The sequence below is a fragment of the Phyllobates terribilis genome, unplaced genomic scaffold (genome assembly GCF_046119375.1).
Source record: "Phyllobates terribilis strain yellow unplaced genomic scaffold, ASM4611937v1 Scaffold_2__4_contigs__length_985480577, whole genome shotgun sequence".
In the NCBI taxonomy this organism is placed as follows: Eukaryota; Metazoa; Chordata; class Amphibia; order Anura; family Dendrobatidae; genus Phyllobates; species Phyllobates terribilis.
The window spans coordinates 211,265,364-211,292,717 of NW_027362762.1; the positions used below are offsets into that span (position 1 = coordinate 211,265,364).

The following is a 27,354-nucleotide window of genomic DNA, read 5'->3' on the forward strand; positions in this document are numbered from 1 at the left end:
GTTTCTCTGTTTCCTCCTTTGCTATTTTTATTTGTTTTTTGCAGGTTCTCGTTTTTTCCTTGTAACACATTAGTGCCTCCTTACTGTTTTCCTGTTTTAATCTCTTGAATGCCTCTTTTTTGCTATTTAACGCCCCTTTTACGTTCTTGTTCAACCATATTGGTTTCCTCTTATTTCTGGCCCTTTTATTCCCATACGGTATATACCTCTCGCACTGAGTATTCAGAATTCTTTTGAAGGTTTCCCATTTACTATTCGTATTCCATTGATTAAGTACTTTGTCCCAGTCAATAAGTTGAAGGTTTTCTATCAGCTGATCAAACTTCGCCCTCCTAAAGTTTAATGTTTTTGTTGTTCCCTTATTGATAACCCTACTGAAGGGCATTTTGAAGTCGATTAATATTATGCTCCGATCTTGGCACCATGTCTGCTGTCAGTCATCTGATTTACACAATGTTAGGTGGCCTCTGCAACCAATCAGCGACCACTAATTGGCTGCAGCCTTCACAGTTTTGTTTGGGTAGAAGATCAGTGTTTCTTCTGCTCAGACAAAACTGTGAAGGTTGCAGCCATTGTTTTTGTTGGGTGACCTGCAGAGGACACTGCACTGAGATCGGAGTCAGCAAAAGTTTTTTATTCTACTATGCACCCTGGAGCAATTCAGAAGGGATTTTCCACTGGATATTCCCTTTAATATTATAATGCAGACCAGACCCATACATTTTTTTCAGACCCAATGTATAATCATCTCCCAATCCCCCAATGCTCCTCTCCTAGCACTGCCCTGGTTCCCGGCTGGTCTCTGTGGTTCTTTCTCCAGTGGTGACCGTCTGTGTATATGATTTATTTACAATGTGTTTCTGTTTTGTAGTTGTACATATATTCTTCATCACATCAGATCATAGGACATTTCCAATACTACAGGTTGGATGTTCTTTTCTGATAAATGAACAATCTTATCAAAATCCAAATTCAGATGTCCGTGCTTTTCAGTCTTTAGGCTGTATTCACACATCTGTGTGTCAGTCTGTGATTTATGGGTTGGTTGCAGGTCTCCTGACCTAAGCTCAACAGCTTCAGAGGCATGTCAAGTTCTGGTTCAGGACTGTGACACATGGATGTGTGAATCTGGACCTGTACAGACCGCAATGTTTATTCTCACCCAAACGAAAAGTTGAATAGGTGGCTATGAGGCTATTAGTTCAGGTCATGGAACCCGTGGTTGATCTGTGCCTTACAGTCCACATATAGACCATGAAAGTTGTCATCTGAATTCAGCCTTTAGTTTCTTAAACTTTTAATCCTTTGATTTAGAAAATTATTTTAAACCTTGGTTTTTGCATCCCACAGAATGGCTTTAAAGCAGATTTCCAGCAACAAGTGCTCAGAGGGCTTCCAAAAGGTGTTTGAGCATGACAGGTGAGTAAGACCCATAGCCGCTATACTACTGTCCCTGACCTCATCTCGAAATGCTGGTCACACTGTTTTTGTATGTGTCTACATATAACCCCAATTCATTGGGTCACTGTGTAAAATGTAAAGAAAACAAGAATGCCATGACATGGAAACCTCTGATAGCCCTATTTTATTCACAGCAGAACATAGATCACAGATCAGATGGTGGACGTTACACACATTTTTCATTTCAGTTGAAAAAAATAAGTTATTTAAAAATTGATGACTGCATTAAACACATGCATAGTTCAGTCATGCAAATCACTGTATGGGCTCAGGAATACTTCCAGAAATCACTGTGAACACAATTCACTGCACAATCCACAAATGCAAGAAGACTTCATAAAACAATGCAATCCAGAAAACCTGCCACCTTCTCTGGGGGCGAAGCTCATTTAAAACGGACAAAATGGAAAACTGTTCTGTAGTAAAGGATCAAAATGTGAAATTCTTTGTGGAAACCACAGATGCTATGTCCTGCAGACTAAAGTGGAGGACCATCCAGCTTGTTATCAGCACATGGTTCAGAAGCCCATCTCTGATGGTGTGGGGATGCATTAGTGCCTTTGGCATGAGCAGGTTACTCGTCTTGAAAGACACTATCAAAAGCATTATACAGAGGTTTTAGAACAGCATATGCTCCCATCCAGACAAGGTCTACTTCAGGTTAGGACTTGCATATTTCAGAAAGACAATGGTAAACCACATACTGCATCAATCACAACAGCATGGCTTCACAGAATAAGAGCTCAGGTGATGAACTGGCCGCTGCAGTCCTGACCAATAGAAAACATTTGGCACATTATGAAACAAAAAATCTGGCAAAGACCCCAGACTGTTGAGCAGCCAGAATCCTACATCTGACAACATTCCTCTCCCAGTACTCCAGCAGTTGTCTCCTAACTTTCCATATGTTTATAGACTATTAAAAAAAAAAAAAAGAGATGCTACACAATGGTGGACATGGCCTTGTCTCATCTTTTTCAAATGTGTTGCTGCCATCAATTTCTTATTGAGTTATTATTTTTTAAATGAAATGGAAGCATGTAACTTTTACCTTCTGATCTGTGAACTATGCTCTGCTGGGAATAAAGTATGACTAACTATTTTCCCAATCATTGCATTCTTGTTTTCTTTATATTTTAAACTGTGTCCCAACTCTTTTGGAATTTGGGTTCTGTATGTGTATACATACTGTTAGATGCCTATTAATACTGTATGTTGGTTGTGGCTTACTATCCCATTCTTTCATTAAAAATTGAGGCGATAAATAATCTGGAGTTTATTACAAATTATGAAGTTGCATTTGGTAACTGTTCATGGAAACTCACATTTTAGAGAGATAATAGTGGGCAAATCAATGATTTATGACATAGCTGGCTGCATGTTGCTCGTCTTACTATGAGCAGCCTATGTGGCCTAAATGTGCTACCATGACCTGCAGCGTCTCTGGACTTGTCTCCCATCGAGCACATATGGGACATCATTGGCTGGAAACTGCAGAGAGCTGCCAGTAGCGCATCTTGATGAATTACATGCCCAAGTGCATTCAGTGTGGCAGAAAATTCCTCTGACAACCATTAATGACCGCATTGATAGCATGACAAGGCGTGTAAGTGCAGATATTTCTGTGTGTGGTGCTCATACTCAATACTGAATAAATCGAGATATTTTGAAAATGTTTCCATTTTATTTTCATCTCTATCCATCCCGTGATTTCCATAATTCCATGACTTTTCCTTCTTGGGGTTACCATTTCAGTGTTGTCAATATATATGATATACAATAAAATACTATAATATGTATAGAAATGGACAGAGAGATTACTAATATAAAGTCCTGTCATAATGGCAGCAATGGCAGTGACTTAAAGGGGTTGTTTAGTGATGCCCACTTCTTCATGGGGGGGTGAGCAGTAATTGTGATGTCCCATCCTGACACATCTGTTTGGAACGATTGCTTGTTCGGCAGATATGGTACAAGTGCCCCGTTCACTAGAGTAGGACACAGTATCATCTGAACCACCCACCTACTGATGTGGAAGTGAGTGGAGCCCCTTATTCAGGCAATCTAGAGGTGATGGGAGATAAGCAGCCTCAGCTAGTGGACTTGTAGAGACAGCAGGTGGCGCAACCTTTAGAAAAGGAGATGGTGACTGTGCAGCAGCTGTGGATGAAGGACAGGGCTCCAGCGTTAAAGGGAAGCCTGTTCATGAGACTCTAAGAGCACTGTGCATTTTCTATTTTCCCTGGAGATGCACTTTAATGGAGGTGTGCTGTGCTTTATTTTCTGCCTGATATATTTCTGCTTCACACTGGCCGGGCAGCTGACAAGACATCCGCCTGACAGTCAACAAATATCGTCCGTGTGCCCTTTTCTAATCAATAGGACACGTGCACAATACCTGCTCAACGTTGGACGGTTGCTTAGGTAACTGTTTTGCCTGGTCTGCAGCTGCATCTCTCCATGTTGGACTGGGCAGAACAGAGGCGCTGCCAGTCCCTCTGTGATCTGCGGCTATGCCCCACCTGTACACAGTAACTGGTCACTGGCTGCTGACCCAGACATTGCTAGTGGGTCAGTCCTGAGCACAGAGCGTGGCTGCTTTTCACTGTGCTGCTGTCTTTCTGTGCAATAATACATGGTTATTTTAATAGCTTTTTAGCAATTGTCGAGATTTCTTCTGTTGCATGATAACAAAACCTCTCTTCCGTTCACATTCTGTTATTTTCACATATTCAGGGCTAATACCTGTATTTATAACTGAAAGCAGTAAAATAAATGGCCGGCTAACAACCAAGGATTGCTATTATATGTAAGTGTCGGCTGGTGCCTGTCAGGCTACTGAATATGTTTTCTTGGTTGCATTTATACTTAGCTGTGAATCCCTTTTTTTATGCTCTTTAGGTTTGAATAGATAAGTACTGGTAAAGTCGTGTATATTATTTGTAGAGCAATATGTTGTGAACATCAGCAGTGGATAATCGGGAGTCACTCCACTTCACCATTGATGGCCCACACAGGAGTGCGCAGATATGTCATTACGGCCTTTTTACCCCTCATTTGCTTTACATAAGGGTACTAACAGAAGTTCAGCGCTTGTGACATAATAGGGCACCCAAGCATTCGCATACCAGCCTTTCCTTTTAATTCAAGCCCATTTTCCCATAGAATAAATATCTATGTAGACAGAAGTGCAGAATCTTTCACTCAATACATCTCGGGACATGGGTCTGGTTCCCAAACCAGGCAAACACTTTAATTCTTGGAGATGGCATTGGTCCATAATAGTTGTATGATGACAAACTGTCAGCAGGAACAATATCAGCCTTCTTCCCAGATCTTAGTAATGTAGCCTTGGCTTTAGTCATAGCTGAGAGGCAGCTTGTGAGCAGGATATCTGCCACCATACAGGTACTAGTCTTAGCTGAGAGGAAGCTCGTGAGCAGGATATCTACCACCATACAGGTACTAGTGATAGCTGAGAGGAAGCTCGTGAGCAGGATATCTGCCACCACCATACAGGTACTAGTCATAGCTGAGAGGCAGTTCGTGAGCAGGATATCTACCACCATACAGGTACTAGTCATAGCTGAGAGGAAGCTCGTGAGCAGGATATCTACCACCATACAGGTACTAGTCATAGCTGAGAGGAAGCTCGTGAGCAGGATATCTGCCACCACCATACAGGTACTAGTCATAGCTGAGAGGCAGCTCGTGAGCAGGATATCTACCACCATACAGGTACTAGTCATAGCTGAGAGGCCGCTCGTGAGCAGGATATCTACCACCATACAGGTACTAGTCATAGCTGAGAGGAAGCTCGTGAGCAGGATATCTGCCACCACCATACAGGTACTAGTCATAGCTGAGAGGCAGCTCGTGAGCAGGATATCTACCACCATACAGATACTAGTCATAGCTGAGAGGCCGCTCGTGAGCAGGATATCTACCACCATACAGGTACTAGTCATAGCTGAGAGGAAGCTCGTGAGCAGGATATCTGCCACCACCATACAGGTACTAGTCATAGCTGAGAGGCAGCTCGTGAGCAGGATATCAGCCACCATACAGGTACTAGCTGACTAGTTGGGTTATATATCAGTAAAATTCTGATAGTTTGGAACTCCAAGATGCAAAAATCTAAGAAATTATTTCATATTCACACAATTTTGCATCAAAGGGATATTTCCATCTCAGACCTTTCATCTTCATATCAATTTCTGTAAGGTGTGGATCTCGCCTCTGGGATCCACAGCTTTGTTGTGAATAGGGGTCTGTTTTGCTGTCTAACTGGACATGTAACATGTTACACAGATTTAGGTGCATATTCTACTTATCCATGTAAATGCTCTTTCTACAACCCCATTCACAGGCATCAGTGCAGATATTTTGTGCCACCACAGAAAAATTGTGCTGCAAAGATAAATCTGTTGTTACATCCTGATAAAAATGTGAGGATTATCCCTATTAAGTGACATTGGAGCTAATCCTCATTCAGATCCATGGCAGTGCAAACTGCAAATCTGTGCACGTCCGCTGTAGAAATCTAAAAGTCAGCCTTGGATTTCTGCTAGGGAAAGTACACATTGGATACTAATCCCCCATGTGAACATTCCCTACCATGGTCACCATAACTGCTTGTCTTAAAGAGGACATGTCTAGAGTTTTATTTTTTTGTGGCTGGATTCTGATGTCAGCAATATGTTTTATACATATTTTTTTCACATAATAGATGTAGCATGGCTTGCTGAAGTAATATTTATTTATTTCTACTTTTCTTTATATATACTATGTTGCATGAGCAGAAAATACAATTGTCATTAACATATTGCTTCAAATGACGGACTGCTTTATACATTTTTACAGTGCAGAACTGAAGTGCAAGATGAAACTTGGAATCTATCTTCCTCCTAAAGCTGAGAGTGGCAAGTGCCCAGTGCTGTACTGGTTATCAGGTGTGTAGCTTTACACACTGGCGTTGCATTTTTTTTACAACCTGGTGACTACATACAGATATCAATTCAGAGAACTGATCTAGTAGAGTTGAGCAAGAAGATTCCTATCCTGATACAGCAGGCAGATTTGTAGTCCGTGGCTGCTGTTTCATACCATTGTGATCCTCCTACTACCTTCTGCATTCCCAATGCCTTTTCTGGTCAGTACGCCCGGTACGTTGTGACGCATGCATGGCGTTGCCGAGACCTGCTAATCCGAGGAGGCGCAAAGGATTCTGCAGGTAATAGGAGGTTTGCATTGCTTCTGTCCATCATGGAATACGAACGTGGCCACTAGACCAGGGTCCTGTAAGTCTTTTTGCTCTATTCTATGGTCTAGCCATAAAAAGTTAATACTAGTTGCTATTTAATAGTTATTCTAATCTCTTCCTTTCGTGGCCCGAGGCGGAAATAACTGCTTCTAGATCCTGGCCACCAAAGGCAGGTTACGAAAATGCTAGCTGTTCTATTCTCTTTGTGTAAAGGTCCATTTACATGGACTGACCGGTGACATGATACAACCGCCGATCAGTAAACTTTTACCGATCAGTGGACGTTTGCATGTCAGACCAATGTAAATGATGCGCACTGAGCGATCTTCTCTATATCACTCAGTGCGCATAGGCTTAAACTGTTCTCAGCAGTTCGAGTCCTGTTTACACAGGATGATGCAGTGATGAGAACGATTATCTTGTTGTGCTGTACTTAAGATCATTTCACCTAACGAACAAGCATTTTGCTCATCAGTGACCGGCAGCCTGCTTACACAAGATAATTGAAAAATGAGTTTTTAACAATGCTCGTTCATGATAATAATTTCCCTTACCTCTCAAAATGAGTGGGAGTTACGGAAAGTGTAGCACGGCAAGCTATGCTGTGATCAGAACTCTGCCAACAGCTTAGATCGCTTTTCAATGCTGTTTCCGCATATCCCATTTATTTTTATGGGAATTATGAAAACCGCACAGTGCAGCTGCGCTCAGCTCTTATCGTAACCCCACCCAGGTCGTAGAAACAATTATTACCATTTCAGATGAGAAAATTAGAGATGCTAATAGCCTTGGTACGAGTACAGTCAAACCTGGTGCAGTCTGTTTATTAAAAGGCACTGATTTTAATCAGTGTTTTGGATCAGATTTTCATCAGTGTTTTGTGTCAGTTTTTACCATCAGTGTTTAATGAGTGGTTTTCTTGTATGCAAAAACAAAATGGCAAAACTTCTACCCATTAGGCTCTGTGCCCACAATCAGGCTATAGCAGCACTTTGGACCTAGCGTCCGATCATGGGGAGTTACCGCATCCAACACATTCTATTTGGGAAATTTCTGCTCCGCAGCAGAAATTGACATGCTGGGCGCAATCGGTGAGTTTACGCGGTGTCAAATAGAAGCACAGTGGGCATGGGATTTCTATAGATCATGCTTCTACTGTACAACGCAGCGTTCAAAACGCTGCCATTACAGATCGTGGGCACGCAGCCTTACAAGGTTAAAAACTGACAGCACACAGATTGCACAGACCCATAGACTTGTATGGGTGATTTTCATCGGTCAAAACCTGGTCCGCAAAAAAATGTGAGCAACTCAATAAATAATCGGTTTGTGTTCTATCCATGAAAAAACGCAGAACATATATGGGAAAAATTGGCGACGGACTGAAGACTTAAAGAAGTTGTGCACTACTTTAAACTAAACACCTCCCCACCAATGTATTCCCCCGGGGCCCCTAAGACTTTTTGTAAATACCTTCCGTTGCGGATAATGCCTGTGAGCGGCGCTATCGGTGACAAGTGAGGCGTGACTCAGCGTTGGGGTCCACGCAGTGACTGCTGGGTTGTGGGCGGTGTACACCCCCCGTCACACCCAGCATCCATCGCGCGTTTTCCCAATGAATGGGGAGAGGCAGAGCGCGCGGTGGATGCTGGGTGTGATGCGGGGGTAACCCCGCCCACAACCTGGCATCCACCGTGGAACCAGGAAGAAAGACTCCCGGCTGCTGCCAGCACTTGACGTGATGTCAGAGCCTGCTGCAGGCGGGGGGTCATGTGATGCCTGTGAGCAGCCAGTGATAGCGCCGCTCACAGGCATTATCAACAGCAGAAAGTATTTACAAAAAGTCTTGGGGGCCTTGGGGGATACATTGGGGGGGGGGGGTAGTCTAAAGTAGTGCACAACTTCGTTAATTCTGGAGTTTTTAATTTTTTCTTTTTCTCATTAAGCCATTTACCGATCAAAAGAATTTATTATATTTTGCTAGATTGGACTTTTACAAACATCGTATCTACCCCAAAATGGTAAAAATATCAGTTAAGGGCACAAAAAATAAGCCATCAATCAGCCCCAGAGCTTGAAGAATGAAAACGTTATGGGTCTCGGATAATGGCAACATAAGCAAAAAATTTTTTTTTTTACAAATTTCGGAATTTTTTTTCACCACTTAAATTAAAAAATCAAAACAAAAAAAAAAATATACATGTTTAATATCTGCATACTCGCACTGACCTGGAAAATCATATTGCTAGGTCTGTTTTACAATATAGTGAACATGGGAAATAAAAAATCCAAAAAACAGCTGTGGAATTGTACTTTTTTTTGCAATTTCAACATACTTGGAGTCCCCCCCCACATACACACACCATTTTTCTAGTGCACCATATGGTAAAATTAATGGTGTCATTCAAAAGTACAAGACGTCCCACAATGAAAAAGCCCTCTTTTGGCCATTGGGACTGAAATATAAGAGTTATGGGTCTTGGAATAAGGGGTGGAAAAAAAACAAAAGCACATGGTCATGAAGGGGTTATTCATATTCAAATGGTATCAATAAAATTTACAGCTTCTAATTCAGATGTCAATGTTGCACAAACATGTTGTATCCGGTTTTTTTTCACTGATAGATTATAAAGGGTACGTGTTTTATGGTACTGTTCACATGTCTTGGTGTTTTCACGGACCTTGTGTCCAAGTAAAATACAAGGAGAGATGTCTGTTTTTTTTGGTCTGGTAACATGGAAGAAAAGTGCCAGTACAAGTCTATGGGTCCATGAAAAACACGCACAGCATATGGATGGCATCAGTGTACAGTCCGTGTGCTATCCTTGTTTAACATTGCAAAGTATAGGAGCAGCTGTCTTTTATTTCTCTTATCTATTCGTGAAAATCACTGATGGAAAATTGGATCCATGGACCGTACATTGATGACAACGGAACCATTTTCTCATGGATATGTCAATAGGGCCTTAGCGCATAGAAAGAAAAACCACACACTGATCCAGTGACTAAAAAAATAAGTTATGGGGTTCCGAAAATTATGTAACAAAAAATTAAAAATAAATTGCTTGTGTCAAGTTAAAAAAAAATGTAATCTCTAAAATACACTGCTCAAAAAAATAAAGGGTGCACTTAAACAACAGAATATAACTCCAAGTAAATCAAACTTCTGTGAAATCAAACTGTCCACTTAGGAAGCAACACTGATTGACAATCAGTTTCTCCTGCTGTTGTGCAAATGGAATAGACAATAGATGGAAATTATTGGCAATTATCAAGACACCCTCAATAAAGGAGTGGTTCTGCAGGTGGGGACCACAGACCACATCTCAGTACCAATGCTTTCTGGCTGATGTTTTGGTCACTTTTGAATGTTGGTTGTGCTTTCACACTCGTGGTAGCATGAGACGGACTCTACAACCCACAAAAGTTGCTCAGATATTGCAGCTCATCCTGGGTGGCACATCAATGCGAGCTGTGGCAAGAAAGTTTGCTGTGTCTGTCAGCGTAGTGTCCAGAGGCTGGAGGCGCTACCAGGAGACAGGCCAGTACACCAGGAGACATGGAGGGGGCCGTAGGAGGGCAACAACGTAGCAGCAGGACCGCTACCTCCACCTTTATGCAAGGAGGAATAGGAGGAGTACTGCCAGAGCCCTGCAAAATGACCTCCAGCAGGCCCAAATGTGCATGTGTCTGCACAAACTGTTAGAAACCGACTCCATGAGGGTAGTATGAGGGCCCGATGTCCACAGATGGGGGTTGTGCTCACAGCCAAACACCGTGCAGGATGCTTGGCATTTGCCACAGAACTCCTGGATTGGCAAAGTCGCCACTGGCGCCCTGTGCTCTTCACAGATGAAAGCTGGTTCACACTGAGCTCATGTGACACACGTGACAGTGTCTGCAGACGCCGTGGAGAGCGATCTGCCTGCAACATTCTTCAGCATGACCGGTTTGGCAGTGGGTCAGTAATGGTGTGGGGTGGCATTTCTTTGGAGGGCCGCACAGCCCTCCATGTGCTCGCCAGAGGTAGCCTGACTGCCATTAGGTACCGAGATGAGATCCTCAGACCCCTTGTGAGACCATATGCTGGTGCGGTTGGTCCTGGGTTCCTCCTAATGCAGGACAAGGCCAGACCTCATGTGGCTGGAGTGTGTCAGCAGTTCCTGCAAGATTAAGGCATTGAAGCTATGGACTGGCCAGCCCGTTCCCCAGACCTGAATCTGATTGAGCACGTCTGGGACATCATGTCTCGCTCCATCCACCAACGTCACGTTGCACCACAGACTGTCCAGGAGTTGGCGGATGCTTTAGTCCAGGTCTGGGAGGAGATGCCACAGGAGACCATCCGCAACCTCATCAGGAGCATGCCCAGGCGTTGTAGGGAGGTCATACAGGCACGTGGAGGCCACACACAATACTGAGACTCATTTTGACTTGTTTTAAGGACATTACATCAAAGTTGGATCCGCCTGTAGTGTGGTTTTTACACTTTAATTTTGGGGGGTGACTGCAAATCCAGGCCTCTATTGGTTAATAAATTTGATTTCCTTTGATGATTTTTGTGTGATTTTGTTGTCAGCACATTCAACTTTGTACAGAACAAAGTATTCAATGAGTATTTCATTCATTCAGATCTAGGATGTGTTATTTGAGTGTTCCCTTTATTTTTTTGAGCAGTGTATATAATGTTTATTAAAAAAAAAGTTTGGAATTGCCATAATTGATCTGACCAGGAGATTCATGGTCATTTTTATGGAATGAATTCTACAAAAATGACGGAATTGCATTTTTTTTCTTTGCCGTTTCACCCCACAATTTTTTGTTTATTTTTTTCCGTACATTATATAGTAAAATGAATGGTCTTATTCAAAGCTACAACTGGTCCAAAAAATAAGCCCTCGTATTACTAGATCAATAGAATAATTAAAAAAACAACAACATGGCTCTTGAAAGAACAGGAGGAAAAAGACAAAAGCACACAAAAAAATCTTATTAATTTTGAAAGGATAAAAGGTTCCCCTGGATTTGACATCTAATGGCCCAGCTTATTTTCATAAGTATTTTTTAAGGTTGTTTTTGAAAAGACCACTCAAGCCTATTTTTTTTTCTTTATTGTGAATGGAGAGGAGCACTGTAACCTCTGATCTGGTTACATGCTATAAAGTTGCTGTGTCGGGATGTGTGAGGAGTTTACCTCTGAGATGTATAGAAGTTTACTGGGTTGTTTGTCTGGGTAATTATTGATTTGGTTAATATAGAACAGAATAAAAGCTGACTGTAAGAATATGACTGCCTCTGGGAAGTAACTGAACGGATCTGTTTTTTTATTTTTGCAGGACTGACATGCACAGAACAAAACTTTATCACCAAGGCTGCCTACCACCAGGCTGCCTCTGAGCTGGGGATCATTGTAGTAGCGCCCGACACCAGTCCTCGTAAGTGTTCTCATTTGGTTTGCTGCATGTAAAACCTTGTACAAACAGGATTCTGGTGGTTAGGACAATTTGAGCTATAAACGTTTTATGAAGGTCTGAGCAATGTGACACTCCTTATCTTTGATTTTCTATTTAAAAGTCTCTTACTTTAAGGCTATGTTCACACTAGGCATTTATTCAGCGGGTTTTTTCTCTGCTGCAAAACCTGCTCTCTTGGCAGAAAAGTGGCATCAATTTTTTTTTTTTTTTGGTGCGTTTTTCAGGATCCCAAAGTTCACCTTTGCTTCCACCACAGAGGCATGAACACAGGTCACCAATGCAAGATATATATGAAACCATATTAACCAGAATTACAAATGTAACAGTGGGAGAGGTGAATTGTTCAGGGATAGTTTACCTAAGACACTGGCAGAAAATTGAGTTTGTAGGACACTGTTTACTTTCACACTTTAACAATGCCTGAGCAATTCAATGGCAAACCAAATTTCACACCTTGGTTGGCCACAGGTATTGTTCAATCTTACACCTTGGTCAGCCAATGTTTACTTTGTACACTTCACTAATTTAATTAAAATGTACTAATCCGAACTCCTCTCTGGTGACCAAGACACAGTGGTAAACTTGGGAAAATCACAAGGAAAAAATGGGTTTCATATACGGCTGAATTTCCTTTTTTTCACTAAAAACGCCGCAAAACCTGATACCTCCACTTTTTGCAGGGTTTTTTGCACTACCCATTGCTTTCAATGGGTAAAAAAAAACCTGAAAGTGACCTGCTCTATTGTGCAAAAAAACATGCAAAGCACAAAATACTGAGGACAAAAAAACCAAGCTATGAGCATGAGATTTCTAAAATCTCAGACTTTGCTGGTACTGTACAACACAGATGAAAATTTGCATAAAATAATGCCTAATGTGAGCATAGCCTTATAATTTTTTGCCCCAGGGTGGGGTACTTAACCCTCCGTCACATACAATATCGGTTCTAACGAGTTCACATACAATGTGACTGTCTGGCGCAGGCTAGAAAAATACCTAGAATATCTAATGTTTGCAATTTCAGTGCTCTAAAAGTGATCAGTGACCTTCATAGGGATGTAATAAAAGAGACTACACATAATCAGGTGCAAAAAAAACCCATTTACTTAACATAAAACTAATAACTCTGAAATACAAACATTTCAAAACTCCCCCAAATAGTCCCAAGTTCGACTCTGTCAAAAAACTCTACAAAGAAAATTTATGGAAACAAACTTAATTTTAAGGTACCTTAAGTACTATTAAACACATATTCAGAATTAGATCCTGAAGTTTCCCCAGAAAAATTACACTTGCAGAGCAAAGAGCAAGAATTACACATCATTTTTGCATGTGTCAGGCAGATTGCATTATGACATTTGTGACATTCATAATTAGAAAGCCTTCTGATTCCGCTTTCCGTGGTGCAGGTGGTGCATCTGCTTCTTTTGGGAGGTGGTGCAGGTGGTGAATTTTCACTATCATCTTCTGGGCGGAATCTTTTGAGCTGAACTTGAAGGCGAGAGGGGATACCGATTGTTTTCGTACTTCTCCTGCGTAGCTCTCCAAGCACTAGTTCATGGGCTAATTTTTTCAGATAGAATCGTCTACGGAGTGGTTCAAGCTTGTTTTCAAGGTAAATGACTTGTGAATTTATACCACCAAAATTCAACATAGCAAAAAATATGACCATTGGCCAGCGTTTGGTGTTTCTGCTGACGTTGAAAGTTGAGCACATCTGATCAGCTGTATGAACACCCCCTTTGGTTGCATTATAAAATGTAATTATCTCCGGGTTTTTTTGTGCCTCAGTCCCAGGATCGATGGCATCATCATCATTAAGTGTTGATAGAAGAAGTACAACTTTTTTTGCTTGTGGTACATAGGAAACCAAAACCTTTCCATTATGGAATGCAAACATACTGCTGTACTGTTGTCTCCCTTTCACACTTACAAACTGTGTAGGCAATTCTTTATTATTTTTTCTTACAGTTCCGACATATGAAAGCTTCTGCATTTTCAGATAATCAATCAGATCACAATTTGAAAACCAATTGTCAGCTGTTATATTGCGACCCGATCCAAATAAGGGCTCAGCCAGTCTTTTTACAACATCACTGGGTTTGTTGCTGACACAGTAAAGACCTTCTGGTTGTTTTCCTGCATAAATTTCCAGGTTGTAAGTGTAGGTCTTACTGGCATCAACAAGGGCATACATTTTTATTCCATATTTGTTAGGCTTTGATGGAATATATTGACGAAAGGCACATTTACCACGAAAACCAGGGAGCATTTCGTCAATAGTGAGATTCTCCCCAGGGCAATAGCTTTTTTTTACAGTTTTCATCAAATTTTTGGAATATATCACGAATTGGAGCAAGTCGGTCATGTGTTTTACGTTCGGTTCGGGTAGTTCTGTCGTCAAACCGAAGGCAACGAATTAGAGGCTTGAATCTGTTTATGGACATAACAAGGCCAAATTTTTCAACTCCATCCCCATCTTTACTCCAAAGTTCCTCCAAACTTTGTCTATTTGCCCTATAAGCTCCTGCAATGTATAATAATCCAAAAAAAGCACGCAGTTCTATTTCATCTGTGGCCTTGATGGTTCTGTTGCAGATGAACTTGTCCTTTATAATGTCTATATATTGGTTGGTATATGTGACAATAGAGTCCAGAATGTCATCTGTGAATAAACTATTCCAGCATTCAACTGCAGTTTTTGCATTACTTGCAGTTCCTATAACTGCAGGAAGGTGAGTAATAATGTTTTGAGGTTACCTACGTTTTTTCTGGAGTGGCTTCTTGTTCCATTGGTTTTTTTTTATCTTTTCCCATATAATAAGATTCTACATCTTCATCCTCATCACTGTCACCATCTTGCTCTGTTTCAGAATCCACTTCACATACTTCCACCTCATCATGAGAATCAATCTCACTTTCCTCTCCTAAATCCTCATTCAGTGTGGGGTCTGCATCATCTAACAGCATGTTTACTTCCTCAACATCAAGGTTTTTTGATAAATTGTACATTTTCCTCTCCATTTCAGCAGATAATCTGAAGCAAGAGAAGGAATATGTGTTAGGGAACTACTGTATATGCCTGAGCAGCACACTTTCTTTTTAATCTGCCTTATTTCTATGAAATATCCTCACACTTTTTGCTATACATTCATAAAACAAGCTAAATAAACAATCGTGATGAATAAAAACATAAAATACCAACCTTATTGAGTGTGACGTGTTCACATACAATGAGCCTGAGAGATTAGCGCAGTTATATCTGTCCTCCTGAAGCTCTGCAATCCAACTGTGGTATGAGGTTTCACAGAGCTGCTAGAGACAGGAGACTACCTGGAGGGAGGGGATTTCCTCACAATCTGGTGAGGAAGGACAAATGAAAGTAAAAGAGATGTGCCTGTCAGGCCTATTGTATGTGACAGAGGGTTAAAAAAAAAAAAAAAAAAAAAATTGATCCACCACACTCTGTAGTCAGTGTCCCACCAGTCTAATGGCACCAATATTTAGTAGGCTGGAGAGTCAACAGGAACGCTGCTGCCAATTAGCAGCCACTGATCAACTGCAGCCTTCACATTCCGTCCGAGCAAAAGAAAAGATTCAGTGACTCTTTTTTGTTTTCAGAGTCCTTTTTTAATACCCAGTTGGCTTTTTTGTTGTGACCTTCCAAGTATGTGCAAAGTGAGTTTCAGGTGTATTTCTCTAATAACCCCCCATGACAGCACACGGGAGGATGTAACCCCACCCTAATAGGGACAGGAAATACGAAGAGGTTTAAATAGCCCCTCCCACATCCTCCGTTCAGTGTTATTTCCTGTCCCTATCAGGAATGAAGAGGTCATCCCCGGTGTGCTGGGCCGGCGACAGGCACTGGGCTAAAGCTACTAGCCGGGCAGCGGAGGATCGAGCGGTCTTTACCTCTCCTCCTCCTCTGGGCGCTGCTCCCGTCTCCTCTGGATTCGGGACCCCCTCCTGCTGTCTGCGCTCTCAGGCAAGGCTCCCGGATGTGGAGCGCACGCCGTGGCGCCAGAAGTGACGTCAGACGCCGGGCGGTGGATCATGTCACTTCCGGCAGTTGCGTTCCACTGTGAACCGCATCAAAAAACTATGGGGGAAGAAGAGCGGAATGCTGCCGGTGATCAGAAATCTTCACCTGGACACCGGGGGAGTCGCTGGTCCGGTCGCCCATAAAAAGGAGCCCTGGACAGGAAGACATCTACAGGTAGGACAAAACCATGTCTGTTGAAGCTTCTCGCTCTGTATCTGTAGAGCCCAGCGCCGGTCTGGTCCCAGTAAGTATGGCACTGGTAGTCCATCTCCCAGATGCAGGAACTAGTGATTATAGCTCCCCTCCCCTTCTCCCCTCTCTTGTAGGGGGACAAGGAACCTGCATCTGGAGAAAAAGTTAAACCGTCACGCAGATGTCCCATCTGTACAAAAAAAACTATCGTCCTCCCATAGAAAGCCCCTATGCAAGGACTGTACGGAGAAAATTATCAAGCCGAAACAACCTTCCTTAATGGAGGAGATAAAGGGGATTGTATGCCAGGAATCATAGAATCATAGAATGGTAGAATTGGAAGGGACCTCCTGGGTCATCTGGTCCAACCCCCTGCTCAAAGCAGGTTTCACTAAATCATCTCAGACAGATGTCTGTCCAGCCTCTGTATAGAATCATAGAATGGAGATCAAATCCTCCTTAGCCTCGGTCACTATCCCTACCCCCTCACCTAGTCAGGGTTCTACATCTACTCCCTCCACAGCCAAAAAGAGGAACATTAGCTGGCCAGAAGGAGGGGAGGAAGACTCTCAAGAGGAGATGTATATCTCGGAAGATCTTCCAGAGGAAGGTGACCTAAGTCCAACCCCTGATAACTCCCAACGAGAGAGAGATTATTTTCCATCAGATAGTTTGGAGGAACTTCTCATGGGCAGTAAGGAGAACTATGGAGGTTGAGGAAGGAAAAAGTGCCCCAAACAGTACAGGATCATATGTTTGGGGGGGCTACGTTCCAGGAAAAAATGTGTTCCCTATACACCAGAGTATTAGGGACTTAGTCTTAGAGGAGTGGGAATCTCCAGAAAAGAGATTAAATACCCCTACAGAGTTAAGGGATAGATTTCCTGTGGACAATGAGACTGCAGAATGCTGGTCTGAAGTCCCAAGAATGGATATCCAAATTGCACGAGTAGCAAAGAAAACCACACTGCCCTTTGAAGATTCCTCTCAATTAAAAGACCCCTTGGAACGCAAAATGGAGGGACTACTCAGGAAATCCTGGGAGACCTCGGCCACACTATTAAGCACCAACGCAGTCTCTACGGGCATAGCTCGATCAATGGCTCATTGGCTAGATCAACTGGAGGAACACCTAGTTTCAGGCACCCCCAGAGAAGACATCTTGGCATCCCTACCACTTCTACAGAAGGCTACGGGGTTTTTAGCAGACTCCTCTGCAGAATCCGTGAGAGTGGCGGCAAAAGCATCTGGGCTATCAAACTCTGTAAGAAGGGCCCTATGGTTGAAATCCTGGAACGGCGACGTGGCATCAAAAATGAAGTTGTGTTCCATCCCCTTTAAGGGGAAATACATGTTCGGGCCAGCCCTAGATGATCTTCTCGAGAAGGCCTCAGACAAGAAGAAGGCCCGTCCGGAACCTAGGAATGTGAGGAAGCTGCCTTTTCGTCCCTCACAAGAGCAAACCCCTCAATATAGGGATAAAGGCAAAACAGGACGATGGAGCTACCCAAAAGGTAGAGGAGGCAAAAATCTTTCTCTCCCAATACCAATGTCAGAACAGACCATGACATCAGGACAGTCGGGGCCGCATCTCGAATTTTCTCCCTCAGTGGAAAGAAATCTGCTCAGACCCATGGGTCCTGAGGGTTGTCTAGTTCGGAGTAAAAATAAATTTCTCCTCCTATCCTCCAGAGAGGATAAGGTTAACACCGCTCTCCTCTGAGTCATCAGGCCACCCTGATATCCGGTCTTACAGACCTATTGTCCTCAGGGGTGATATCCCTGGTTCCTACAAGAGAGATGGGCACAGGACATTATTCCAGGCTCTTCCTAATAAAAAAAGACAAATGGCTCACACCGAGTTATAATCAATCTAAGGCCACTGAATCAGTATATCCACTACCAACGATTCAAGATGGAATCCATCAGGTCGACAGTCCCTCTGATAGGACAGGACCATGTCATGGCCACAATCGACCTCCAGGATGCATATTACCACATCCCCATACATCCACTTCACAGGAGGTTCCTAAGATTCGCAGTGGCTCAGGTGGATCAAATAGTCCACTATCAATTCAATGTTCTCCCATTTTTGGAATTTCATCAGCCCCGCAAATATTTACAAAAGTCATGGCTTATATCAGGGGTCAGAACATTTCAATAGTACCATACCTCGACAACCTGTTATTAATCGGGCCCTCAGTACCAGTACTCCGGGAACATCTACAGTTGACCACTCAGATCCTATCGTCTCTGGGCTGGTTAGTGAACCAGGAAAAATCGGAGATGATTCCCTCCATGACAAAAACATTTCTAGGAGTACTATTGGATTCCCACAGCCAGATGTCATTCCTGCCCAAACAAAAACAGGTCATGATAAAAGCAAAAATCAATGTCCTGAGAAGCAGAAGATCAGTATCATTAAGAAACGCCATGTCGGTCCTTGGGTCTGACTTCCTGTATTCAGATGGTGGCCTGGGCTCAGGCGCACACCCGAACATTACAGACCCACATCCTTACGAATTGGGACGGATCTCCACGGTCTTTGAACAGGAGAATCCCTATACCACCACGAGTAAGGACTTCTCTATTTTGGTGGCTGAACGGAAAAAATCTGAACAGAGGAGTACCGTGGATCCAGAATCCACTGGTAACCATAAAGGTGGATGCCAGCGAAAAGGGATGGGGAGCCATGGTCTCCCAAGAGCTATTCCAGGGTATATGGACCGAAGAGGTGAGCTCATCGAATTTCAGAGAACTAAAGGCTGTAGAGGAAGTCCTCAGAGCAGCAGAGCCTCTGGTCCAGAAATCTCACATTCAGATATTTTCAAACCAGACAATATCACCACGGTAGCCCACCTTCGTCATCAAGGGGGCACAAGATACGAAAAGCAATCTCAGCAAGAATATTCTCCTGGGCCGAGGAACATCTTCTATCCTTGTCGGCTCTTCGTATCAAAGGTTCAGTCAATATCCAGGCCGACTTCTTAAGCAGAACAAAGATTCATCCAGGAGAGTGGAGCCTAAACCCAGACGTCTTCCAGATGTTAGTCGAGAGATGGGGCTATCCAGAGGTAGATCTCTTTGCCGGACACTAGAACGCGAAAGTATGTCAATATTTCTCCCTGGATCCAAACTGCCCTTGCCTGGGCGTGGACGCATTTGCTTACAAATGGGAGTTCAAACTAGCATATGCCTTTCCCCCACTACCTATCCTTTCAAAAACCTTACAGAAGATAAGGACTGAAGGGACCAGAGTAATCCTAGTGGCCCCTCGCTGGCCAAAAAGGAGTTGGTTCGGAACGTTAACCAGTCTGAGTGTGGAGAGCCCTCTAATCCTTCCTCCCATCAAGGATCTCCTTCTCCAGGGACAGATTCACCATCTGGATCCCGAGAGACTACACCTAACTGCCTGGCTTCTGAATTCTTGATATTAAAGACAAGAGGCTACTCAGAGAAATTCATCAAAACTCTCCAGAAGAGCAGGAAACCTGTAACGAACACCATTTACCATAAGATCTGGAAAACCTTCTTAAGGTGGTGTGCACCCACTTGCCCAGACCCTCATAGGGATGATGTAGCTCAGATTCTATATTTTTTTACAAGAAGGCCTGGACAAAGGTCTCGGACCTAGTACTCTTAAGGTCCAGGTAGTGGCGTTAAGTTCTTACTTCGATCAAAGACTAGCGGAACATCAGTGGGTGAGAAGATTTGACAGCATCCACCCTAGAGTAACAGACCTGGTTCCCCCCTGGGACCTTAACATTGTTCTGAAAAGGTTAGCCCTTCCACCCTTTGAGCCCTTATCAACCATAAGACTGGACAGGCTGACCTAGAAAACTGCTTTCCTGGTGGCAATAACTACAGCCAGAAGAGTGTGTGAACTATGGGCCCTTTCGATCGACGAACCCTACCTGAGCATCCTGGAAGACCGTCTAATTTTCCAACTTGACCCTTCATTTCTACCTAAGGTGGTCTCAAATTTCCACAGATCTCAGGAGATAATCCTTCCATCTTTTTGTGACAACCCAAAAGACGAAAAAGAGATGGAATTCCACACTCTGGACGTTCGGAGAATAGTACTGCACTATCTTCTGGAAACAGAAGAAGGAAGGAAGGACAAGAACCTATTTGTCCATAAACAAGGTCCAAACAGAGGAAAGAAAGTGGCAAAATCCACAATAGCCAACTGGATTAAGAGGGCGATTATGGAGGCTTACCAGATCCAGGATCTACCTCCTCCAGCAAAGCTCAAGGCCCATTCTACAAGGGCGATATCTGTCTCCTGGGCTGAAAAAGCCAACGCATCCATCGAACAGATTTGCAGAGCTGCCACATGGTCCTCAATTCATACTTTCTCCAAATAGTATAGACTAGACCTAATGTCTGTTGGAGATTTAGCCTTCAGAAGGAAGGTCCTTCAGGCTATTGTCCCTCCCTAGTATATCTTTGGTATACCTCCTGTGTGCTGTCGTGGGGGGTTATTAGAGAAAATAGAATTAGACTTTACCGGTAATTCGGTTTCTAATAACCCACCACGACAGCACGGGTAATTTCCTCCCCCTCGCTTGTTTCTACTACGGCTTGATCAGTAGAAATAAAAATTAATTTGAAGCATCTATACTTTTGTGGTCCTTTGTAATAACACTGGAGGGAGGATGTGGGAGGGGCTATTTAAACATCTTCGTATTTCCTGTCCCTATTAGGGTGGGGTTACATCCTCCTGTGTGCTGTCGTGGTGGGTTATTAGTAACCGAATTACCGGTAAGTCTAATTCTATTTTTTCAAGCAAGTCTATCCATCATATATAGTATTCGTGTGTAATACTTTTAGGCTATGTTCACAAGTTGCATTTTTGTGGTTTCTTTGTTTTTTGCTGCTCTTTTTTTATGCAAATTAAAAGCTGCTTTTTACAGTACTAGCAAAAGGTATGACATTTCAGAAATCTCATGCGCGCACACACATTGGATTTTTTTTCCTGACTGAATTGGAAAACTGCTTCTTTTTTGAAAACTGCAGCATTTCAATTCTTTCAGCGTCTTTGCAGCGTTTTTCATCCATAGAAAGTACAAAAAAGCAGCAAAAAATGTTGCTATCAGTTTTTGCTGCTTTTTTTTTTTTTTTTTTTTTTTTTTTTTTTTTTGTGAAAAAAACAGATTACAGCAGGATGTGAAACCGATTTATTGTTGTGATTTTATCTCAAGTTTAAACCAAAATGTCTCGGTCTTCTCACCTGAGAATGGCAGTTAGGATTAGTACAGTTCAATTAAATTAGTGATGTGTTAAAGTAAACAATTTCCTTAGCAACTCAATGGCCGACCAAGGTGGAAAATAAAACATTGGTCAGGCAATGTGTGAAATTGAACAATGTCCAACCAACTCAATGGCCCTGTCCACCAATATGTGAAAGGAAACAGTGCCAACCTACAAAATGCACTGCCAATGTGTTAGGTAAACTATTCCAGACCAATTCAACTCTCCCTGCTGTTACATTGGCAATTGTGCATTTTTTCAAGAACTGATGAACTTTTTTTGTTCAGAATAGTCACTATTTTTTCAGACATAAATCTTTTTCCACTATTTAATTTGATCAAATTGCCCATTTTTACAAAAATGTTTTATGGTTTCACATATGTCTTGCATTGGTGCCCTAACACCTTTCATTGTTCATGCTTATATGGTGGAAGCAAAGTTGAACTTTGGGATCCTGAAAAACGCAGAAAGAAAAGCCTGCAAAACATTATTTTTGTCTGCAGATTTTTTTTTACTGCCAAGAGATCGGGTTTTCACTGCAGAAAAACAACGTGTGAACATAGCATTGCACTGACATTGACCTAGAACTTTACATCTCTCAATGCACCAAAACAGATGGAGCTTACATATCCATATCAATATGATTGGCTTAATGGGAATGTGTCATCAGAAAGTGACATATTTAACCCCCTAACGACATGTGCGTGTCTCTCCCTTTGGTGCGGGCTCCAGCGATGAGCCCGCGCCTTTCCGGGGACATGACAGCTGATCAGCTGTCATGTGCCCCTAACAGCCACAGGTGGAATCGTGATCCACTGACGGCTGCTAACATTTTAAATGCCGCTGTCAATCTATGACCGCAGCATTTAAAGGGAATCTGTCACCACTTTGGCGTTATCAGACCTCCACTATGGGCATACACGGTATAGAAAAGTAAATCTCTACATACCTGTATGGCTCATGGTAGAGGTGTGAATGCAGAGAAATGTAGTTTTAGGCTGTGTGCCCACGTAGCATTTTTCAAGCGTATATGCTGCGGAATTTCCGCAGCGTAAACGCTTGAAAAACGCATGTATATCCGCACCCCATGGTCCCCAATGGGATTCCGCAAGTTCTATGCACATGCTGCGGATTTTTCCGCAGCGTTTATGCCGCGTTCAAAAATCCGCAGCATGTCATTTAATTTTGCGTTTCCGCAAGCGGAATTGCCTTAGTCCAATGCATAAAAAACGCAAGGCAATTCCGCATGTGGAAAACGCGTGATAAACGCGCGAAAAATGCGCGATAAACGCGTGCGGAATTCCGCATGCGTTTTTCCGGGAGAGGACTTGCATTTATGCAGCAGAAATTTTCTGCTTCATAAATGCAACGTGGGCACATAGCCTTATCTTCTTGCTTTTTCACAGACCAAGCTATCCACGCCCATCTGCGTATTATTATTTTTTCCCCTCACCTCCCGGCGCATGCGCAAAGCGTGGCTCACAGGGAGCGCGCTTTGTTTCTTCCCGTGCCTGTTTGGCTGAGCATAGTGCAGCAGTGCTCTATTGCGCCGGGGAGTCACTGTGAAACTGAGCCGGGATGAAGCAAAGCATGCTCCCTGTGAATAATATATATATATATATATATATATATATATATATATATATATATATATATATATATATATATATATATATATATATATATATATATATATATATATATATATATATATATATATATATATATATAATCCTCCAGAGCTTATTTTTAATAATAAGGGGCATTACCAGTGTGAGACATGGAACTTTGTCTCCTTACAAGCACATTTGCTGCAGCTCTCACAGCTTTTCTGTATTACAACAGGTATAATCACACACAGCTCTGCAGTGAGATCAGGAGAGCAGCCATTATATATCACACTGGTAACCATTAGGCTAAGTGCCCACGATGCAGAAATGCTCCAGATTTTTCCTGAGCGTTTCTGCATCTCCCTGGCAGAAAAAAACGCATGCGGATTTTTAATGCGTTTTTTCAACCAGGGACAAGCGTTTGTCACGTGTTTTGCACATGCGAATTCGCATGCGGGTTGTCAAGCGCTTTTCCAAGCGATTTAGCATCACTTGGAAAAGTGCTTGACAACTTGGTCACACTATATAAATCCATGCAACCGGCATGGATTTATATAGTGTGACCAATTAGTTAAAAAAAAGAGTAAAATGGTAAAAAATAACAAAAATAAAAACATTATACTGCTTCCGATGGCCCCTGGTCTCCTTCTCCGGTCTCCCTGGTGGCTCGCGGTGGTGTAAAAGGACCTTACATGATGTCATTTAGTCATGTGATAAGTCACCGGACCGCCGAAGTCAGCTGTTGCGTGACCTGTCACATGATTAAATGACGTAACTGTACAGGAGACCGGGGGCCATCAGAAGGTGAGTATAATGTATATTTTTTATTTTAAATTCTTTTTTTCTTACAGGTACTATGGTACCCGGGTCTGGAGGAGAGTCTCCTCTTCTCCAGACCCGGGTACCATCCGCACAGTGAATCGCTTAATATCCGCATGTGCACATATAGTCATGCGGATATTAAGCGATTCAATGCAAGTCAATGGCGGCAATTACGCTGCGTGTCCGCAAAATTAATGGACATGCTGCTGCTTTTTCCGCAATGATAATCCGCAGCGGAAATTTCCACAGCATGTGCACAGCACATGGGGATTATCATTGAGGAACATTGCAGACCTTCTACCAAGCGGTTTTGCTTCGGAATTGCTGCGGAAACGCTTAAACGCGTAGTGGGCACACAGCCTTACACATCATACTGGTAACTCCGCCTTCATATAAAATAATCTTTGGAGTCAGATTTTCAGGGAGACCAGTGTCCGGCCCATAGTCTTGACAGCTCATTTATAAATAAGAAAAACATGGCTTTCTCTGCAATAAAACTTCGGAATACAGATAACAAGATATCATTTTATTCAGTTTCCTCTGACCTACATGCCCATATAGACTGTTTAGGAGGGTTGATCCTACTGACAGATTCCCTCTAAGGCCCTACATTGTTATACATTGCTATTGTTTCAGGAAATTCACATTTACATTAAATAGCAATGAGCAGACTCTGACCCTAGCAGTGACATTGCCCATTGTGATTGGTGGATCCCGTGTTATCTGCTGTGTATGGAGGTTTTACCTGTAGAGTTGGTGCTAATCTATTTGTGCATTCCATGCTATTGGCCACAACTGTGGTCTATGGCCACTGTACTGGCTCTTCTTTGAATAGCTGGCCTGGCACGATGTCACATGTGGGTCATACCTCTACGATGACTTTATGCTATGCCAGCTAATCAGATGAGGAGCCGTGAATGCCCGCATGTAAGAGGCGGTATAGTGGCCACAGACCACTGTTGTGGGTGGCGGATGGATGTGTGAATAGATTTGCACCAACTGTAGTTATTTGTCATTGTAATTCTGCCTCTAATGATAAAGTGCTGTAAACTATTCCTGTAAGGACAGGAAGAATGAGTCTAAAATAGCCCCAGTTGCCAGTGTGAAAATTGCAACATTTCTAATTTTTTGTTTTTTAATACAGATCGTGATATAAAAAAAAATTGACAAAAATGATTAAGAATGCATTTAACACACAAACCTGATTTAAATAATGCGTCAATATCTGGTTTCACATTCCCTTTAATTATTCATCCTCCTTCTGGTAGGTGGCTGCAGTATCGATGGGGAAGATGAGAGCTGGGACTTTGGCACTGGAGCTGGATTCTACGTCAATGCCACTGAGGATCCCTGGAAAACTAACTACAGGATGTATTCCTACATAGTGGAAGAGGTAACCTGACACCCTTACTACATTATTGGTCTATCCAGCAGGTTGACCCTAAACTTACTGCCGGAGCTGCAATGCAATAGTTTAGACTAGGGATCGCCAACCTGTAGCTCTGGAGCCACATGTGGCTCGCGGGCCCATGATCTGTGGCTCGCGGCTGTCTGCCAGCTTGGTGCATTATCACTAGGCCTAGCAAACAGGTATGAAGAGCAAGTCTTTTGAGAGTAGAACTCATAGAAGAACAGATCTGGATGCACATATAGGGCCTTGGGATTAGAGAGTTAGGCTATGTGCGCACCTTGAGTATTTGGTTGCAGAAATTCCTGCAAGGTTTCTGCATCTCCTGGCAGCAAAAAATGCTGCGGAAAAGACGCACATTTTCAATGTGTTTTGCATGCAGTTTTTGATTCGTTTTTGTACAGCAATGAATGCTTTTTGGAGTTAAAAAATAAAAGATATTTGAAAAAAGAAACGTGGGACATCGCTTTAATTTTTTTGATTACAGTCGGACCTGGGGTGAGTATATTGGTTAATTTAAATGATTAAAGAATGTGTCTGTTTTATTTCAAATAAAGTGTGTATTATTCTCGGTGTGTTTATTTAGTCTCTTTACTTACAGGTTTAGTAATGAGGGTGTCTGACACCTCTTCATCACTAAACCTAGGGCTTGGTGTCAGCGACACCTAATCCCATTACCCCTAATCACATTCAAATATGAAGTGCCATTTCTGGGGCAGCTGAGGGCTGCTATTTTAGCCTAGGAAGGGGTCATTAGGTCAATATGTTCCCTGGCTATTTATAACAGCTGATCACACAATGAGCATTCAGCAGCGCTTTGGACGCACCATATTTTCGCTGCATTCTAATGCCGCACTTGTTTTGTCAGTACATGCGGAACCATCGCATGTATTGACATTTCAATCGGTCAAAATCTGCAGCGGAGAGTAGTCTCTCCGCTACAGAAATTGACATGCTTCGGGTGAGGTTACGCAGCGTCAAAAAAAAAAAGCACAGTGGGCATGGGATTTCTTATAAAATGAAGAATTAAATTTAAAAAAAATGGCGTGGGCTCCCACATCATTTTCATAACCAGCAGAGGGAAAACTGACCAGTTGGGGCTGATATTACTAGCCAGGGAAGGGGCCATTAGCCAAAGATGTTCCCTGGCTATTAATAACAGCTCACAGCTGTTTGCTTAGCGTTTACTGGCTAGATTACAGGGGGACCCTAGAAAAAAATTAAAATGGGGTCCCCCTATAAAATCTAACCAGCAAAGGCTAAGCAGACAGCTATGAGCTGATATTAATAGCCAGGGAAGGGGCCCCCTCTGAGGCTAATGATATCATCCCTCAGCAGCCCCAGAAATGGCGCATCCATAAGATGCGCCAAATCTGATGCTTAGCCTCGCTCTTCCCACTTCCCCTGGTGTGGTGGCAAGTAGGATAATAGGATTGGGGTTCATGCCAGCTTTGTATTGGCAGCTGACATGAAGACCAGGTTAGTAATGGAGGGCATCAATAAGATGTCCCCATTACTAACCCCATAGTAAAGGTTTTAAAATAAAGGATTTTTTTTCAGGCCGTGTGTTTATTTGAAATAAGTCCATACGGTTTTAATCATTTATTTAAAAATAACAAACCGTTATGCTCACTTAATGCCTAATCCGCTAAAGCCATTGTCACCTGTAAAAAAAACAAAAAAAAACAAAAAACCATATCCCTCACCTGTCCGACGTGATGACATAATCCAGTGTGTCCCACGAAGATCTGGGTCCTTTCTAGAGAAGTCACATCAGCAATCACTGATGTGACTGTTCTAGAGGACAGCAGGCTATACACTGACAG

The 27,354-nt window shown here is 42.6% G+C and overlaps 1 protein-coding gene across 3 annotated transcripts in view; it reads left to right on the top strand.

Moving 5' to 3' along the window:
* The window catches only part of ESD (esterase D), a 39,770-nt gene that overhangs the window by 5,622 nt on the left and 6,794 nt on the right, over positions 1-27,354 (top strand). For 2 of the 3 annotated variants that reach the window (XM_073670272.1, XM_073670273.1), the window contains exons 2-5: positions 1,351-1,419; positions 6,325-6,413; positions 12,061-12,159; positions 25,389-25,513. In XM_073670272.1, coding sequence (XP_073526373.1) covers positions 1,352-1,419; positions 6,325-6,413; positions 12,061-12,159; positions 25,389-25,513 — 381 coding nt within the window. In that variant the 5' untranslated portion in view covers position 1,351. The remainder of the gene's footprint in view (positions 1-1,350; positions 1,420-6,324; positions 6,414-12,060; positions 12,160-25,388; positions 25,514-27,354) is intronic. The other variant, XM_073670275.1, reaches the window with a different exon arrangement.